Here is a 19,746-nt window from a genome sequence, read left to right as displayed (position 1 = left end):
TACGAGTTACTCATATTCCTACTGAGCATCAGTTGGCTGATGCACTTACCAAGTCGCTTTCTCGACCTCAGCTGTTTGCTATTTACAGCAAGATTGGTGTCATCTCTGGGACACCATCTTGAGGGGGTGTATTAGGGAATAATTATTATTAGTAAATACTTATTTATTTCTAGTTATTAGGGAATAATTATTATTAGAAAATATTTATTTGTTTCCTAATTATTAGAGAATAATTATTATTAGTAAATACTTATTTATGTTTTAGTATTTTATATATTTTCCTATTTTATGTGTTTCCAATATTTCACTTGTAATGATATTTATATACCATATATTATCATTAATAAAGTACATGAATTCTATCATCAACAAGAACGTATAACTCTATAGTGAGATTTATTTTATTCTTCTCTTCTATTCTATCTAAGAAATAGAATTTATTTGATTCAGCCCCAGGCCCGAACCTGAGGTGAGGCTCAGGAGGCACTTGCCTTGGGCAAGTTCCAAGAGGGGCCCAAATATAATTAGTGTGTCATGTAATTTAATATGTATATTTTAATTTTAATGAAACTTGCATCATCGATTCCTTTCCCTAATTTTTCGCCATCGCGACTTGAGAAGTGCCCCTCTGTCGATCGCCTGATCCTCGCCCTAAATTCGTCGTCGCGAAGTGTCGCTGTGCTGATCGCCTGATCCTCACCTTAATTTTGCCATCGCGAAGTACCGCTGTGCTGATCACCTAATCCTCACCCTATTTTCGCCGTCGCGAAGTGTTAATACTTGCCCTAATTTCACCATGAGCTCTTCTCTTCAAGGGTGGTCGTTTCTAGTTTTTTGCACGGACGACGATAGCAACCTGCCAGCCTCTTCGATTAATCTTCCATTTTGGTAAGTTTCTGTTTGATCTGTGTAGTTTTTATTTTTGATCAACTTCGCTATTTTTGACTTCTTGCTTGCGACATTAGTTCTCTTGCTTTTGAATTGGTGTGTTTTGTGTGGTTACAAAAGTAAGGAAAAAGGTGAGAGGGAGACAAAAGCAAAGCTTATTTTTCTTGTTCTCTTCTGTCGCTCTGCTTTTGCTCCTTAATTCCTATTAACTCCATCCAATTTGATTCAATTAGTTTGTATCATTAAATTAGTTAGCTTTTTGCATCTAGAAGCAAGCTGGAAAAAAGGATTTTGTACCTCCTTCGTAGGAAAAGCATGAGAGATCTAACAAGCAAATCCACATCTAACAATTTAATTGGGTTTTGCATGACTGATCACTAATGTTCATTGCATTAAATACTAAATATAGCAAAAATAAAGACAAATTGATAAATTTTCCAGCAACAATTGGTCAATTGTTTGTGCCCAAAACAATTCCTTTAGATTGGTTTGGCCCCAAGTACAAGAATGTTGACTCATAAAATTTGATTGTGAACTCACTGAAGCAGGAGATATGCTAAGATGACTTTTTTAGATATAAGTAGTTGTTTTCTTCCTATTCATCTATTTGAGCTTAGCTCTTTGGCTCCAATCTACCATTTTGATGTCATTTTATGCTCATTTGCCATTGTAAAGGAGGACCTAATTGAATTAACCTCCCTGGTAAAAAATAAGCAATGAATAGGATCCCTTGTGCTGCACTTGAATTGTAGCAGCATAAAATTTTCATGACTAGTTATGAGTACAACTACAGTCGTTTGCTATTCATGGCTAGTTTCGAGAGCAACAAGAGTTGACCACTATAGTGAGTGTTTCTTTATTTCTAATTAGGGATTTCTTTTGTTCCCTCTTTGATGGATTGAATGGATGTTAGTGAGCAATTTTTTTTTACTTCTAATTAGATATACTCTTGATAGATATCCCTCACAAAGTTGTGTCTATCTCACACTACGAATTGAACTTTTTTGATTTGGATGTGTTCTTTTCCAAATGCTTATTGTCCTTATATTGTCCGGAACCTACAGAGGAATTGAAGTGGACCAATCTAGCATAGCCAAGGACGCAGAGTTCTTCCCAAACTACACACGACGACGAAAACCCTCAAGTAAAAGTCTCTTCTTTTCTATCCTAAATGTGTCTTTTTCTTATCTTTATTTAGCTCTCTTTTCTTTTTCTTTTTATCCTTTAAACTTTTTCTCTTTTCCCTTCTTATTATTTATTTATTTTCTTACACATTGATTTTTAATATTGTTTAGGTATAATATATAATCATGCCTCCAAAATATTTATCTGGATCTCAAAAAAGAAAAAGAAAACAAAGAGAAGAGACACTTATTCAAAGTCAGGCAGGAGATATTAATAAATATTTTAATATCAATAACAAAATGACTATAGAACAGAAGATTGAAAACATTATGGATGTCGAACAAGAACTTGTGAATGACTTGGATGAAGAAAATAATGATAATATTTCTGATATTCAGCCTGAAACTATAGATTAAGAGATCATTTCACATATGAATATTGATGATTCTAGAAAATGGGAAAACATTGATCAAAATTTAAGAGTTTTTTTAGTGGAAAATTGTCCAACTAGAATTGATGGCATCTTGTTTCCTAAAGATAAAGTTGGTAGACATTTTGATGCATTGCATTATAAACGAATACTGCAAAATAGAGATAAAAGGATATAAAATGGTTAGTTTATTCATCTTCCTTAGATAAAATATTTTACTTTTGTTGTAAGTTGTTCATAAATAACAACAACAAGAATACAATTAGTCAATTAGCTACTGAAGGCTACAAGGATTGACATAATTTAACTCGATGTCTTACAATGCATGAAGGAAGTAAGGAACATATTGGTTATATGACAACATGGAATGAATTGGAGAAAAGATTGAAAAAAAAAACAAGACAGTTGATGAAAGCATTCAGATAGAAATTAATAAAGAAAAAGAGCATTGGAGATTAGTATTAAAAAGGTTAATTGTTATTGCCTATAGACTTGCAAAAAATAATCTAGCATATCGAGGAAATTGTGAAAAGCTTTATATTGAGAATAATGGTAATTTTTTGCAAATGATTGCTGAGTTCGATCCAATAATGCAAGAGCACATACGACGTATTCAAGCACATGAGACACATTATACATATCTTGGTCCAAAAATTCAAAATGAACTGATTCAGATGTTGGCAAATGAAGTAAAAACTGCAATTATTAGAAAAATCAAAGAAGCAAAATATTATTCAGTTATACTAGATTGCACTCCAGACATAAATCACGAGGAACAAATGTCTCTTCTAATACGTTGTGTGGATAATTCAACAAACTCTGTTATGGTTGAAGAATACTAGGTAACATTTTTGAAAGTGGATGACACTTCTGGATTTAGACTTTTTACTGAACTAAAAAATGTGTTGAATGATCTCAAACTTAATATTGATGATATAAGAGGACAGGGGTATGACAATGGATCCAATATGAAAGGAAAGTATAATGGGGTGCAAAAAAGATTACTTGAAATAAATCATAGAGCCTTTTATACACCTTGTGGATGTCATAGTCTGAATTTGACATTATGTGATATGGCTAATTGTTGCTCTAAAGCTATGTCTATGTTTGGAGTGATACAATGTATTTATACATTGTTTTCCTCTTCTACAAAGCGTTGGAAAGTTTTTAAAGATCATGTAGAAGGCTTGACAATTAAGCCATTGTCACAAACTAGTTGGGAAAGTCATGTTGAAAGCGTGAAAGTTATAAAAGAACAAACATAAAAAATTAGAGATGCTTTATTTAATTTGGCACAAACAAGTAAAGATCCAAAAACAAAGAGTGAAACTGAATCATTGGCAACATATGAACTTGAAAATTTTGAATTCTTGCTTGGCATGGTAATTTGGCACAAGTTGTTGCATGCGATTAATACTGTGAGTAAATTTCTTCAAGGTGAAAATATGGATATTGATATTGCAATTAAACAATTAAAATGACCTATTCTTACTTTTGAGGAGTATCGAGAGTCTGGATTTGATAAGGCCATGATAGAAGCGAAGTAAATGGTAGAAGAAATGGAGATTGAAGCTACATTCAAAGAAAAATACATTATTCGAAAAAAGAAATAATTTGGTGAAAGTAATAGTAAAGATATGATGCAATCAGCTGAAGAATCTTTTAGAGTTAATTATTTTATTTTCTTAATGGATCAAGCTATTTCTTCACTAAAAACTTGATTCATACAATTTCAAAAATACGAAGAAACATTTGAGTTTTTTTTTCAATCCAGAGAGATTAAAGTTTGCTAATGATGATAATCTAATGAAATCTTGCAAAAATCTCGAAGAAACATTGAGATATAATGGCAAGTCAGATATTGATGGAGATGATTTGTATATGGAGTTATCAATTTTGAAACAGTCTTTACCGGTGGAAGCAAAAAGAGCAATAGATGTTTTGAATTATCTGAAAAATATGGATGATTGTTATCCAAATACTCATGTTGCATACAAAATTTATTGGCCATATCAGTTACAGTGACATCTGCAGAAAGAAGATTTTCCAAGTTGAAGTTGATTAAAACATATCTTCGATCAACCATGTCACAAGAAAAATTAAATGGATTAGCGATGTTATCTATTGAAAAGAAAATAGTTGAACATCTTGATTATTCAAGCTTAATTGATATTTTTGTAGCTAAAACAGCAAGACGTGTTGTATTCAAATGATTATTGATAATATTTATATTTTTATTTGATTATATATTTGCAATATTAAATGATTTTTAACTTCATATTTTACTTTACATATTGCAGGCTCACTAAAACACGATAACAATATGCATTATACTTTTATAGTCCGTTTACTTTTATAGTTAAAACGGACGAAGCTAGATGAATTGTATTCAATGATTACTAGAAATATTTATTTTTATTATATTTTGAAATATTCATGTTATTTAACTCTTTTTTTATTGTACATTTTATAGTGTAGCTAAAAAATCTTGATCGCATATCTAAAGAAGGATTATATTTTAAAGTGTAGATGATTTTTTAAGTTAATATAGTAATAAGATGATGTAAAGAATTTTTTTTTTTTTTTTATTGTAGTTCGATTCATATCATCAAAATCTTAAGTACCGTATTGTTCAGCCCGTCCCATGATATGCATCCTACGAACATAAGATACATAACCAAGTCAAAATCTTAAGTACCGTACTTTAAATGTTGTCACATAACCAAGTTGTATTCATGGTAACAGTATGATATTTCATAAATTTAATCCTAGGTATCATCTTGTGTCAAAGTTTGATTTCAACGTAGTAGGAATAGTTACAAATAAGTTTAGAAATATTATGATAGTATTATTAATTGACATTATTTAATTATCAAGAAGGCCTTCACGCTGACTAAATATCACGAGATGAGATTAAGGTATGAAATGTTACCATGTGAAATTTTAGGATCGAAATTTAGTATATTTGAATATGCATGTTTTTTATATCTTAGCCATTTATACTAATGGTTAGTAGTCATTCATGATTCATCTTCTTCATATTAACTTAAGGACAGATTAACAAGATGCTGAAAGCAAATAAATCATCTTTTATCATACGAAACGATTATGATTCAAAAGGATAACTAACCTATTAAATTTGAATATTCCAAATTCGTTTCTAAGTTAAATGATGTAAAACTTGTAATACAGTTGAAGGTTAGTTATTGAGATTCTAATAATTTTTATTTTGTATCACATGGGATATAAGAAAGTAGACTCCGTTTGATATGCATGATAGGATAGGATTATATTTTCAAAAAAAAATTAATCAAGCATTTGGTAGAATTGATTAGGGGTAGGATTATAGATGATTAAGGATATGATTCATAATCTTTGACCTCAAAAGAAATTATTTATTCTATCTTTAATCCTATCCTAATCAATCTAATCCTATCCTATCATGCATCCTACTTTTTATCTAAGTATAAAAGGATATCGGTATAATAATCTAATACAACTTGTACATATTTAAAAATTAATCTCTAGAATATTATTCCCTAATAAAATTTAAATTTAAATTCTTAATTATTTATCTAAATATTTTTTTTAAGTGGATATCATATATTCAATTTACAACAATTTATATTATAAATGACTGATTGATCCGCACAAATTTCTTACAAAAATCTTAACAGGAGTAACCCATCAATTCAATATATAAATAAACTAAGAAAGGGGTTCTACATCATTGTCTGAGATCAGATTTTTTTGATTCATTTTTTATAGATCAGGTGATAATGATCCATAATATAATTATAATCAGATCGTGATCATGATTCAACTATAATTAGTTATGATTCTTCTTTCTGTTTATCTTTTCATCCAGATTATAGTTTGGATCACGTGAGCGGTTGGAGGTTGTCCGGAGATCGCTCAGAGGCCACTCTCACTCGGTGGCCAATAGTCATGTCACTTATCCACCTCAGGTAACTTTCGACTGTCTATTTAAACCCAAACTATAATTTAAATGAGAAAATAAATTTTTTTAAAAAATCACAACTAATTATAACATGAGCCGACTATAATTATATTACGAATCATCACGTGACCTATAAAAAATGGATGAGAGGCTCTTTGCTCCTCATGGTCCCACTGCAAGCCTGATAGTTTTGAATAAATAGAAAGTGGAGGTGCGATCCGATAATTGCCAACTGAGAAGGTCCATAAGCACGTGCTCGAGTTCCCAGTGGAGGTGCGTTCTGATAATTGCCAACCGAGAAGGTCCATAAGCACGTGCTCGCGTTCCCTCCTCGCCTAGCCGGTCGTCGCCGCCGCTTCCCATCGCTTTCTCTCTTTCATCTCTTGGAGTCGAAGGAACAAATTTCGAGTGCGACAAGCTCGAAACCGAGGTAAGCGTGGCCGATCATGAATGCTTTCAGTTTCACTTTCGTTTAGCGTTTGAATATTTTGTAGGGTTTTCTCTGCTCAATTTCTCTCTGGTTAGTTCGATCTATTCCTGTTCGGATTTCTTTTGTTATTGTTGTTGTTGTTGTTTTTCTTTGTTTGATATATTTTGGCTTGGGTATTGGGCTGCAGATGGTTGATGTGTGATTGAGCCATGGCATGAGGGGTTCGATTCCGTTCTCGTGTTACCCAGAGAATTGCACTCTGGCATCGGCGGCTGTATTGAGGCGGAATCTCTTCTTGATAAAGTGTTTGGACGGATTTTGTTGCCGCTCCCATTCACAGAGGATGCAAGGAACACAAAGTGCTGCTGTTCCGGCGGCGGAGGCTGATGCTGAGAAAACTATTCAGATGATAACGCCGGCGCTAGACCCAATTCGTTATAAAGGTCAAGCAGGTAAATGCTTGCCCAGTTTGTGTGATAGTTTAGTTTTGATTGCTTGTATGATTCAATGGAGGTAAGCATTTCTGGTTTGTTTTACAGTTTGGTTTTCCTGACACTTAATGGATCTTTTTAATGTGTATATTTATATTATCATTATTTTCTATTATTAATTTTGATGGATAAGTGATAACCGACTTCATTGGAATTTATCTTTGATTTACTATAGTTTTTTTTTTAAGATTGAGTCATGGTTGAGGAGACTTGGCATGCTTACCAGGCTTAGTCTGATCGATTTCTGTGTAGGTCCAAGTGTTACCTAGTTAAATCTTACCACATTAGGTTTGATCAAGTCTTCCTCCTATTTAAAGAGGGGTCGATCATTTTTTTAAGACTAATTTTGTTTTGTTTCTCCTTCTCTTCTTGGTAAAGCACTAAAGTTTTTATTCTTAGGTGGTAAATTGTAAGGATGAATACATAGAAAAGAAGGAAAGTTCAAGGGGAGAGAGAGAATAAAATCATCTTTTGATTTGTCTCCTTAAAAATATTAAAAGAAAAAAAAACAATTCTGCACAAAATAAATGGCTCAAGTATTAACACACTTGTAACAAGAGAATCATTAATCAAAATATAAAAGATAAAATTTTATTGATATAAATTTTAGAGTGGTTCTATTTTGAAGATGTTTCACAATTGCTTTAGTGTTCAACTTTGTCTTACTCAATACAAGTGACCAAATAATGATTCATTTACTTGCCTTCCCCCTCCCCCATTGTGTTACGCAAACGACTATTTATTATTTTATTGCATGGAAAGTTCAATCCACACTTCTAGTTGAAACTAGCAAATACATGCTAGTTTCAAAAATAAATTTGCCACAGGATAATGGTTATGTTTTTAAATGTATTAACTTTCTTAAAAGTCTAATAAAAACATTCTTATTAATATTGTATTCATTTTGTTATATGTTTCTAAATTATAAAATAATAAATCTTAATGAGATATATGTTGCTGTAAAGTAATCAACTGGAGTTAACTAATTAGTGGTAACCAAGAAACTGTTTGTATTGCTTGGACAAAAAAAGGCATGGAATACACAATATGCCTGAAGCAACAGTAGGCTTATCACTTGCATATTGAATTAGTGTTTTATACATTTGCAAAATAAGGAAATAAAAATTTTAAATACAAAAGAGAAGACTACAAAGGGAACTGATTCCATAATAATTGAGAGACTTGAGAGATTTGAGGAAATAATAAAGGAGAACTCAACTGTAAGAAACAAAACAATAATAACTCATAGTTGAAATGTACACATGTTAAAGCCACTTTTGACTTTAATTAGTTTTTTGCCTATATATATATATATATATATATATATATATATATATATATATATTATCTCTCTTAGATTTGTGAAATGATCATGACTTTTCTATGTTTATGTGGCTGTTCTTTTATCTAATTATGGTGTATCTCCCTTCATCATATCAGTACTGTATTTCAAACTCACAGTAGTGCATGTGCTCTATTGTGCCCTTGGGTAAATTCATTTGCAAACCAAATCTGGTATGCTAGATCAGAAAACATTGGGACTTGGAATGAAAAATTAGCACCCCCATGAACAATTAGGTAGCTTCATAACCAAACTCATGAATCTATAGGGTACAAAGTGCTTCTGTCGATCATCATCTTATGACATTAGCAGAGGGCAAATTCTACTAGCTTCTTGAACTCAACACCACCACACTTTGGTCCTCTTGGAAAATGCTTTTGGTTCATGAAAATGTTTTGTTTTTAGTTTGCTACTTTTAAAAAATGAAATAAAATCATGGAACATTTGAAAAGAAAAAATAAATATGAAAATTATTGCACCATTTACCTCTAACAAGTTCAAATATGTCAAAAAATTAGTTCTTATTTATTTTAGTTCTCTTTTCAAATTTTAAAAGCTAATTTCTAAGAAACAAAAATTCTTTCAAAAATTTTTTCCAACCAAATACAATGGGAGCTCTCGTCTTTTAGCTCTCTAAAGTGCGAAGCAAGGCTTTAGGATTGAGATGCTACCTAGGAGTGAAAAGAGGTCCTTAGCTTCTGATTGTAGACTCTTAAGAACCTACAATTAATTATAATATATTAGAACTATATTTTTATATTTATAATTTATCATATTTATTAACTTTCAATATATAATATTAATATGAATATTTTAAACTCTATCATTGCAATATCATGAAGTTAATGTTATAGTAAATGTATGAAAAATATAGTACAATTTTTTAGTGTTTTATGAAGATGAATGCTAATCATAAGATAGATAATAATGACAACTATTAAAATGGATTTTTCTACTTAGTTATATTATATAATTGAAAACTTTCTCAAATGATACGATATACAAAAATTGTTATTGTTGATTCACATTTTTAAAATGTTTGATTGTGTATAATGCACTAATCCAAAAATAAGCCCGAGCTAGTCTAGTAAAATATTATTGGAACCAAAATCATATATATGAATATAGTAAGCAAGCATATGATCAAATTGTCAAGGTCATAATATCCAAACCCAATTTAGATCCTACTTGGTATCTAAATTGTTGAGGATTTAAATTGTAACATCATAATATCCTAAGGTTTGTGTCACATTCTTGCCTACTACCTCAAGCCAAATGTTCCTTTTGAAGGTTTCTTTAAACCTGCTTCACTATATAAGGCCAACACAAATACTAGTTCTACACTTTCCACCACATTAGGGATCTCTTTGAAATAATATGATCATTATCTTAAAAAAAAATGAAGTACTTAAAAATACATCCCTATTCGTTAGCTAGTTTCACATCTTACAATAAGTGAGATGTGGAGTGAATCGGTTCTTAGCTAATCTAGTGAGCCTGGATATCTTTACTCTTCTCTTTCATTTTTTAGCCATAGAGTTGTTGGGATCGATGTAGATTATGTGCCAGATAGCTAGAAGGGGGTTAATAGCTTTTGACCTGAAAATTAGATTTTTTTTATTTTTCTTGCTAATACATAACAAGGTCAATTAATTGCAATGGAAATACAGAACAAACAATGCAAGTGCTAACATGAGGGACTTTATGTATTTTGGAACTCCAGTTTTTAGTTCTTACTACATAACCTATGACACTTAATGAGTCACTCTTGAATCCCATTAACTTTCTCCTTCTTGGAGATGTTTCTCCTTCACTAAGGCAGAGAAACCTCTTCAAGAAGTGCTTTTACAATAAGGAAAGCAATACAAGTTTGCAAGATAACTAACAATACTAGTGCTAGAAATACAATTAGAGCATACAAATGTTGGAATTTAGCAAAATTTTGCAAGTCTTGACAAGATACCCTTGTTCCTTTATTTATAGCCTCCAAGTTGCCTTTAAACAAGCTTCAATTTGTTGTTCTACAACACTCTTGTTGACTCAAGCTTTTCCTGTCAACATTTTCGCTATTGTTTTAGTCTTCTGTTTGACAATGAATTTCTTAGTTAACTCAACTTGATTCTAGTAGATGGTTGAACTGGTAATGTATCCTTCAGTCGACTTGTTGATTGCAATCGACTAAACCACTTTATTGTGTAAGCCATATGATGACTACAACTTTCTTCTACCTGATCAACGGTCTTGTTCTCACTTTTGTTAGAGGTTGAGTCAGTAGCTCAGTCGATTCAACTATGTTCAATCAAATGCCCGTCAACTCCACTCCAAATAGAAATGTTTTTTGTGCAAGCAAACCATATTGAGTTGACTCCCTAATCATCTTAACACACCATTCGATTGAGAACAACCTTTATTCGACCAAACTATAGTCGAGTTAGTGTCCAAGTTAAAATCTATATGAACACAAAGTATAGGTCACTCGACTCACATTTCACTTAAGAGTTTACTTATTGCATCTTTACCTTGCCCACAAGGTGATCTCTACTAAGCCCTAACTTGTTCTATGTGCCATCCTTCTTCCAATGCTCCTTGTCCTTGGGTTCCTCGGATGTCCGATACCATCATTCTTCAATTTTCAGCGGACCTCCAAGTGATCAAGCAACACAACTCAACCTCATTGAGTCACACCTACTTGGCCATGTCAAGTCACGCTTCGTGAGTTCCAAGTATGCATCCTGCCAAGTTGTTATACAACTTCATGCATATATACATAGGTAGATCTAACTTAAATCATTTGCTAAACACATCACATCAAAATAGCTTGGTTGAATATGATTGATTAGGGCATGATTACACTAACAAAAATTAATAGTAGGTTGAATCTCGAATTGTCTTCTCTCACCGCCTTTAGTGTGAGTTTGAGTATCAACAAAGGAGTGTAAGTTAGCATTGGAGTATATCTCTGCTGCCCTTGCTCAAGCTCTTCAGTAGGGGCATAGCCACATGCTCACCCACAACTACAAGTTGATCGTGTTTTATTCATTCCCAGATAGAGAAATTAGAGGTCATTGTGTAGCTTCAACACTACTTAAAAAGTTTAAAACAATCTATGTTAACTATTAGGTCCTATCGCTTAGAGATGCCCCTTATTGTATGCCAATAAACAAGATCAATAAATCACAAAAGTCTAAGAAAATATAAACCACAAATTTTACGATATAAAACTTTTAAAATTTAAATTAACATGCTCTTGTATCATTTGAAGGGGGGCCTTGGCACAATGGTAAAGTTGCTATCGTGTGACCTGGAGGTAGTCACGTAAACCGTCTCTTGCAAGGTAAAGGGTAAGATTGCCTACAATAGACCCTTCGTCGCGATCCCGCATTGGTGGGAGCTTCATGCCCCTTTTATGCTCTTGAGTCATTTAAATTATGATGTTGCAAGCGGGACCTCTCAGAAAGGAAAAATATCGCCCTTAAACCACGTGACAATTTCCACACATTTAAATCACCTTATGTGGTTTAAAATTTGGGGCTTAGTTTTAGGTTAAGTTTTAGTCCCAAGTTTTAAATTTCAAAATATTTTAAGTTATTACAAATTAGTTATATTTGCTTGGGTAAGTTAGACTTTGTCTTTAGGGAAATTAGTTGACAAAACTAGGCCCTTTACTGGTTCTATAAAAACAAGATATAAACCCTCCTTTGCATGTTAACCTTTTGAATTAATCAACCTTTCCTTATCTTATTTCTCTATGTGAGATTTTATTCTCTATCACTACCTACCTTACAAAAATAATTTTGATAAAATCTCTACATTTTTCAAGTATACTAGTTTACACTTCCAAAACTCAACAACTACGACTGAATACGAATTCAAGTTCAATTGCCATCTTATAAATCACTCACCATATAAATCGCACCATAGAAATAAAAGTTATCAACAATGAAAATTAGCTACATATATGAATGGTGTTATATCTGTCCCAGTGGGCCAAAGGTAACTTCTACATAAATGAATGAAGAGATTAGCTTCCTTTATTTTTTATGTAATTTTCATCATGACTAATTGCTTATTTTATTTGCCAATTATCACCCTACTAATTAACAATTTCAAACTTAAAATTCATGTTCTATTCATAAAACATATAGTAAACTAACATCAAGTTTAACATTGACATTAAAATTAAGAGCATAAATAAAATTGTTTGTTGCCTCCATATACCACACTTATACATTAGTGTGGAGACACTCTGATAGCAATATTTTAATATATAGGCCAAACCTCCCATATAAATGCCCCTATACACGAAGTGCACGGATGGAGTTCCAATAACAATATTGCAAAGAGAATATATACAAGCATGAGCTAGAGCTTTTCAAACCACACAAATGATGGTAAGTGTTTTTGTCTAAAGGCAATCATGTATCTAATAACATTGCATACAACTTATCCATCTTAATTCATTAGGAAGAGGCTAGCCTAAATCATTGCCTATTTCGTTCGATGCATTAGCTAATGTATTATGAAAAATATCATATGGTACTTTATATGTATCCCAAGAGAACAGAAAATTTTGAATATGTTGACAGAATTACTTTGGTGGGCAAAACAACTTAAGGATTTAGTATCAAAATGGTAGAGCATAAGGTCCAACATTTTGAATTATAACTTTCTCCTAACAAATTCCCATAATCCCTTAATTTTTGCTTAAAGTAGGAAGAAAAATTATAATATAGTGGCACATGGTATTCGGTTCTATTACCCTTTATTTGAGACCATTTCTAGCTTGAGGATGCCATTTATAGCCCATTTTAAAAATTAGGAAATCATGCTTTCAACAACCTGACAAATGTAAATCTCTTAGTGTTAAAAAGTGGTGAGCCAATTTATTGTACCACTTGATGTCCTCTCTCTATTCTCCATTTGTTTGAACCTTTAAATTAAAAAAATATCATTCAGTCCCCTTCTAAAGTTAGATCAGTTCTTACATTTCATTATTCATACAATGTCTATAGTGATTCATAATAAAAAATATCATTCATTATTAATCATTCAATATTAACAACCATAATCAAAAGAGTTCATGATGAGACTTACCGATCTCAATGTAGCACCACTTTAACAAATCAAGAAGCAGCCATGAAACCTACACACTCTCAAGGAATAAAGCTACAAAAAAGCACATCATCCTAAAAAGAAAACATGATTCTAAGTCAATTGCAAGGTTTGAAATGCCGTTTCGTGCCGCCCCGCACGGATGGTTTTTACCGTTCCGCCGGGCGGCCGAAACCGGCACGGGAGGCGTCCCCGTCTCGGCGGCGCCGGAGGAGACGCAGGACGCCTCCGTCTGTGTCGGAGGAGACGCGGGACGCCTCCAGCGGCGTCCCGTGACGCCTTCGGCACCGAAGGCGTCGTGCGCGACACCTTCTGCAACGCCGAAGGCGTCGTGCACGATGACTTTTGCAGCGCCGTTGACAGGGTCGCCGGACGCCCCTCGCAGGATCGCCCGCGATGATCGTAGCGTGATCTCGCGTACTGCCCGAGTTTTTTTTTTTTGTCTGTTTTTAATAATTATTTATTTTATTTAATTAATTTAAAGAATTCCCAAGGAGGATGCGCTATATTTCGAAGAGGCTTTTATAAACCCTAATTAAATTATCCTAATAAAATATATAAAAAATATATTTAAAATTAAAATAAATTAAATAAATTTTATTAATTAATATTCTGAAAATAATATTTTAAATTTCATTTAAAAAATATATAATAATTCTTATTTATATTCTAATATATTTTTTATTATTTTAAATTCCATTTAAATTTTTTAAAAAATTCTAATAAATTATATTTATATTCTGATATTTTTTAATTTTTTTTAAAATTTTTTTACTTGATATATTTTACTATTTAAAATATATATTATTTAATTAATAATTAATTAAATAAATAAATAGTTAATTTATATAATTATTATTAATATAAAGTAATATCTTGTATTAATTTATATAATTATTATTATTATTATTATTATTATTATTATTATAGATACTTCCATTTTAATTTGAATTATTAATATAAATATATCAATTCTATTTAAATAAAATTATTTTTAATTATTTTTTCTAACAATATTAAATTATTCAATAATTGAGAACTTATAATAAATCAATATACAACTTATTTTTATATACACAATAAACATATTTATCTTATAATTACTATAGATAAATAAAAAATACCGAAACTGTATCGGCACGGCACGATACGATACCGAAACCGTATCGTTCCGGTCTGAGACCGAAACCTCGGCACGGGTCAAAATTTTAAACCTTGGTCAATTGAACCTGAATTGCAGCATCAAAAAACACTTATCACACTTCAATTTTCAGTGAATCACAAGCCACTTAACCTTCCTGAGATCAGACTCGAGATTTTATACACAAAGGATCATTTCAAAAACCTACAAGAACAATTAATAACACTACAAGATTCTAAAACCAACCAACAATAAGATGAACCAACAAAAGGCTTATCGGAAGGGAAATTAAGCTTCCCGATTCACAGAGGGTTATTGGAATTTTAATCACCTCGTTTTTTATCAACAAACAACCCCTAAAACATCTAAAATAATAAAGATTAACTGTAAAAAAAACCAATATGGCAAGGTAAGTCTCAAGGATCCTCCTGGGCTCCAAAAATTAAAGAAAAAGGAGAAAGATCTAAGTTTGTTACCTAGGTTTAGAAAAGAAGTCTCCCAAATAGTTTATGCTGCCCTTCTCTTCCAACCCCCCAAAAAACCAGAGGTCTCTATTTTAACCTTTCCTGGGAAGTATTTGCTTTAGGCCTCCTTTCCTACAAAGAAAGGAAACAACTAGAGAAAGAAAACAAAGTAAAGAAAAAAATTATAAGAGAAATATTTTCTTTTTCAATTAATCCCTTTGACAGAAGAAAAGAGGGGGATGTTTTTGTAAAATTTTATTTGTCTAAGATAAAAAAAGAAAAATGTAAATTCAAATGAATTATATGTTTTTTAAGCTCAAATTTTTATATTTTTTCAAAAAATTTTTTTTGTGAAAGTGAATTGAAGCAATGTAGAGGAAAACTGAGAAATTGGCCACTTTGCTTGGGTATAGGATTCTTATGATTAAGTCAGGTAAATGACAAGGGATGCTTCATGACAATTTTCTAAACCGTGAAAACAATTCTAAATCCATGTTTCGTCCCTAGAAACTAACTTCAGATGGGAAGGGTTGGCTGTTTAAGTATGAATGAGATAAAGACAACTACCTTAGCACCTGCATTGGAATAATTAAACTTAATCCTTTTGGATTTAAGAAGATTCCAAAATTATACCAATTTATCATATACTGATATGTTTTCACATATATTGTCTGTATTTCAATGTGTCATATCTCATTGGTTTTTATCAATCAACTTAAACTTGAAATTTAATATATAAGTTCAAATAGATCCACATAAAAGATATATTGAAGATTCTTGCTTCCTGCCAATATATTCATAATATTTTCTCAAGAAAAACAGTAATTAATGTATCATGGTGAGATGCTTTGTCAATCTTTTCCGGAGAAATAAAAATTCATGTTGAACATTAGCAGGCCTTTCTTTCTTTATTACAATACCTATAATGCATTTTCTGGATTCACTTTCAGCTTTAATCGTATATTTCTTTTCCTTTTCAGGGAAGATTGCTGTAATTGGTGGGTGCCGTGAGTACACTGGTGCACCATATTTTGCTGCTATTTCAGCTCTTAAGATTGTTAGTATCACTGTTCTTATAATTTTCTACCTATTTTCATTGTGTGAAATTTGTTATGGCTCAGTTCAGATTTGGCAATCAACTCAACATTAATTGGTTATCATATATTATTCAGGGGGCAGATCTATCACATATTTTCTGTACAAAAGATGCAGCAACAGTGATAAAAAGCTATAGCCCGGAGTTGATTGTACACCCAGTTTTAGAAGAATCTTACAGTGTAAGGTAATCCTTTTTTAACAAAGCCACTTTCGCACCACCCTCATTATTTGTATTTGATCATATCGGCATTGTTCTTAGGGATGATGAAAAAGCATCTGTTTCTGCCAAGGTTCTTTCTGAAGTTGGGAAGTGGATGGAAAGGTTTGACTGCATTGTTGTTGGTCCAGGCTTAGGAAGAGATCCATTTTTAATGGTATACTAATAACTTGAGAACTACAACATCAGATATTGGGTATAATGTTGTTTATTTTGTTTTTGCTAAAAATATTCCTTTTTATCTTTGATGTTTGGACTCTTCATGCACACAACACTCCAACTACAACATTGACACCTTCATCGATCAAGTCTAACAAATTTAGACATTCATTTTTAAATGCCTAAATCCATTCCTTGTAAGACACCTGAGATTGAAGAACACTGCTTTCTGGATAGTTCACTTTTGGTTCTTCATCATTTCCTTACCTCCTAATTACAATAAAAGATTTAATTGATGTATTTACGTAAGACACCTCTGATTTAATTTAAGTTGTCTATTTCATTAAGTTCAACACTTTTAAATTGGCATATGGTAGTTTTATGCATGTATATATTTTGTCATAGACAACTATCATGAATCTAGCAGACTATTAGACCTTGTGATCTTCTTTTGCTCAAATGAAGCTTGTTCAATTTTAATAAGGACTGCGTGAAAGACATCGTGAAGCATGCTAGGCAAGCAAGCATTCCAATAGTCATTGATGGGGTGAGTGCCCTTCCAAATGATAAAATAAGCACCTGATCAACTGTTTCCCTGTAACACGAGTTGATTTATAGGGATACCATTCTATACTTTGCAGGATGGCCTCTTTCTCATCACTAACAACCTTGATCTTGTTAGTGGAAACTCGTTAGCTGTCCTAACACCAAATATTAATGAGTACAAGCGGCTCGTTGAGAAAGCTTTGGGTTGTGAAGTAAATGAAAAAGATGGAAATTACCAATTACAGTTGCTTTCCACAAAGTAATTGGTTTGAAGATTTTCTCCCTTAATTTATTGAGGCTTTGTTAACAAGCATTGTTTTTCATCCAGGATTGGTGGCGTAACCATTCTTCGTAAAGGAAAATCTGATTTTATTAGTGATGGTGAAGCAGGTCGTAGCTCAACTCTTTTATATTTAAATAATCTTCAATTAAGCAACTTAAACTTACAATGGTTGGTTGTTTCTGATGATTTGTATCTTACAGTCCATTGTGTGAGCACCTTTGGTTCACCTCGGCGATGCGGTGGTCAAGGTGACATACTTTCTGGCAGGTTTGTGTTGATACAATTGGTCAGTAAATCTATGTGCTTGATAATGTTTTGGTAATCACGCTGTCCTGTTTGCATTTAGTTACATTTTCTTGTGTTAAACAATTTTAGGCTACAAAATTCCCTTGATTTGTTTGTTTTTTTTTTAAATTTCCTCTCAAGAAAAGCTAAATGTATTCTTCAAAACAACACCATGTTGAAGAGTAGTGAACTTGCAACCTAGTTGTTTGTTTGCAAAGCATCAACAGTAGTCTAGTTTAGGCTCAGGCTTCTTGTCATAGAAAGCATACTACATTTTAGTTTCAGCCTCGATATTGGTGGAGGTTCTCCTAAGAAGGATATCAAAGCCACATTTTTTCACGCATTGCCTCCATAAAACAGTTGCATCAACAAATCTTCTATTACAAATCATATTTGAATTATTTCGATAATAACAGTGTTGCTGTGTTTTCGTCATGGGCACGCCATCATCTACTGATAACAAATGGGACCATTGGAAAGAGGTTTGTCACTCTGGTCTGTTGATGACTATCATAATTATTATGCTGGTAAACTTTTTTTCTAATCCTTGTTGGTCCAGTGCACTATTTTAACTCTGATTTAATTTTCTAGTTTGTCAAATCCAATGGTTCTCGGATGCATAGCAGGTTCGGCACTTCTTAGAAGAGCTGCTGCATTTGCATTCCAGGACAAGAAACGAGCAACGCTGACAACTGACATTATTGAGTTCCTGGGAAAAAGGTACTGCTGTGCCCTATAGAGTTGTTTTTCTCACTCACTGAAATGGCTCTTAAAATTTCAGCTTTTCTTCCATTTTGCAGTTTGGAAGAAATCTGCCCCGCTGATTAGGGCCGCATCCATTGTTTTGCAATGTTTCCAATGAAATAGTACTCTACACTTGTGGTTGTCAAGCATCTCTGGCAAACCAACATTAAACGAGTAAATAAACAGGTGACTTTGTATGTGCTGATAGCAAGAATGTTGTGCCACTGGCTGGAAATGTGACTATGGCAGAAAACATAAGTTGGATGATCATCGTAAAAAAGGCTTCCCAATCTCACTCTGATCTATCTACCCACGACTTAGTGTTCCAGTCGATAAAAACAATGGTAGATCAGAAACCTTCATGCAAACAAACACGGTAGATCACTTGAACTTTGCTTGACAGTTGCATCTATTCCAACATTCCTTGTACTTAGAATCAACAATTACTTTGGTCTCGTACTCGGCCAAAAGCTCAATTAACCCCTTTGTGCGGTGATTGGACTCAATGTCCAAACTCCCGTGGGGCTTTTGTCGGAGAACAAAGATAGCCTTGGTGCAATCTTTTAAGATAGCCCAAGCCACCTCAATGATTCTGTCCAGCGGCTTACCTGAAGCAGTCCTTAAAAGGGAGGACGAATGATTATTCTGAGTCTGGAGTCATATATATATATATATATATATATATATATATATATATATATATATATATATATATATATGAATGATAGTATCTTTAATCATCAAAGGATATACTTACACACACATAAACCACCCACTTCTTTAATTCTTTTTTTATCTTTTATTAAAAGGGGGAGAAGAGGAATTTATTTAAATAAATCCCTTGATTTTAATTACCATTAGACCAAATAATCATCCCATTAGGTTCCCTTATATTAAAGTCAATCATATAAGTTACAAGGGTCACAATAGATTATTATCAAATAATCTAACAATCTCCCACTTGACCCTGTGACGATTTGAAGATTCAATACTAACCATAATTACACACTATACATTGAAGTTATCAAGT

At 32.5% G+C, this 19,746-nt stretch overlaps 1 protein-coding gene across 2 annotated transcripts; it reads left to right on the top strand.

Moving 5' to 3' along the window:
• Nucleotides 1-6,673: 6,673 nt before the first annotated feature.
• On the top strand, nt 6,674-18,974 carry LOC122046846 (ATP-dependent (S)-NAD(P)H-hydrate dehydratase-like). 2 transcript variants are annotated; one of them, XM_042607750.1, is made up of 12 exons: nt 6,674-6,834; nt 7,022-7,286; nt 16,365-16,441; nt 16,557-16,666; nt 16,742-16,856; nt 17,343-17,405; nt 17,500-17,663; nt 17,733-17,794; nt 17,888-17,954; nt 18,389-18,454; nt 18,564-18,692; nt 18,773-18,974. In XM_042607750.1, exons 2-12 carry the CDS (start codon nt 7,049-7,051, stop codon nt 18,798-18,800), a joined length of 1,119 nt encoding a protein of 372 aa, XP_042463684.1. In that variant the 5' UTR covers nt 6,674-6,834; nt 7,022-7,048; the 3' UTR covers nt 18,801-18,974. The 2 variants fall into 2 exon arrangements, with proteins under 2 accessions (XP_042463684.1, XP_042463685.1); XM_042607751.1 differs by having other exon boundaries at nt 6,683-6,924.
• The last annotated feature ends 772 nt before the right edge of the window (nt 18,975-19,746 follow it).

Source organism: Zingiber officinale, chromosome 2B, assembly GCF_018446385.1.
Source record: "Zingiber officinale cultivar Zhangliang chromosome 2B, Zo_v1.1, whole genome shotgun sequence".
Classification (NCBI taxonomy): Eukaryota; Viridiplantae; Streptophyta; class Magnoliopsida; order Zingiberales; family Zingiberaceae; genus Zingiber; species Zingiber officinale.
This window is presented reverse-complemented; position numbering and strand designations above follow the sequence as displayed.

Coding starts and splice junctions, on each gene's coding strand:
- LOC122046846 (XM_042607750.1), top strand. CDS start 7,049: ATGAGGGGTTCGATTCCGTTCTCGTGTTACCCAGAGAATTGCACTCTG. Junction 16,442..16,556: donor CTATTTCAGCTCTTAAGATT/GTTAGTATCACT, acceptor TATATTATTCAG/GGGGCAGATCTATCACATAT. Junction 16,857..17,342: donor GAAGAGATCCATTTTTAATG/GTATACTAATAA, acceptor AATTTTAATAAG/GACTGCGTGAAAGACATCGT.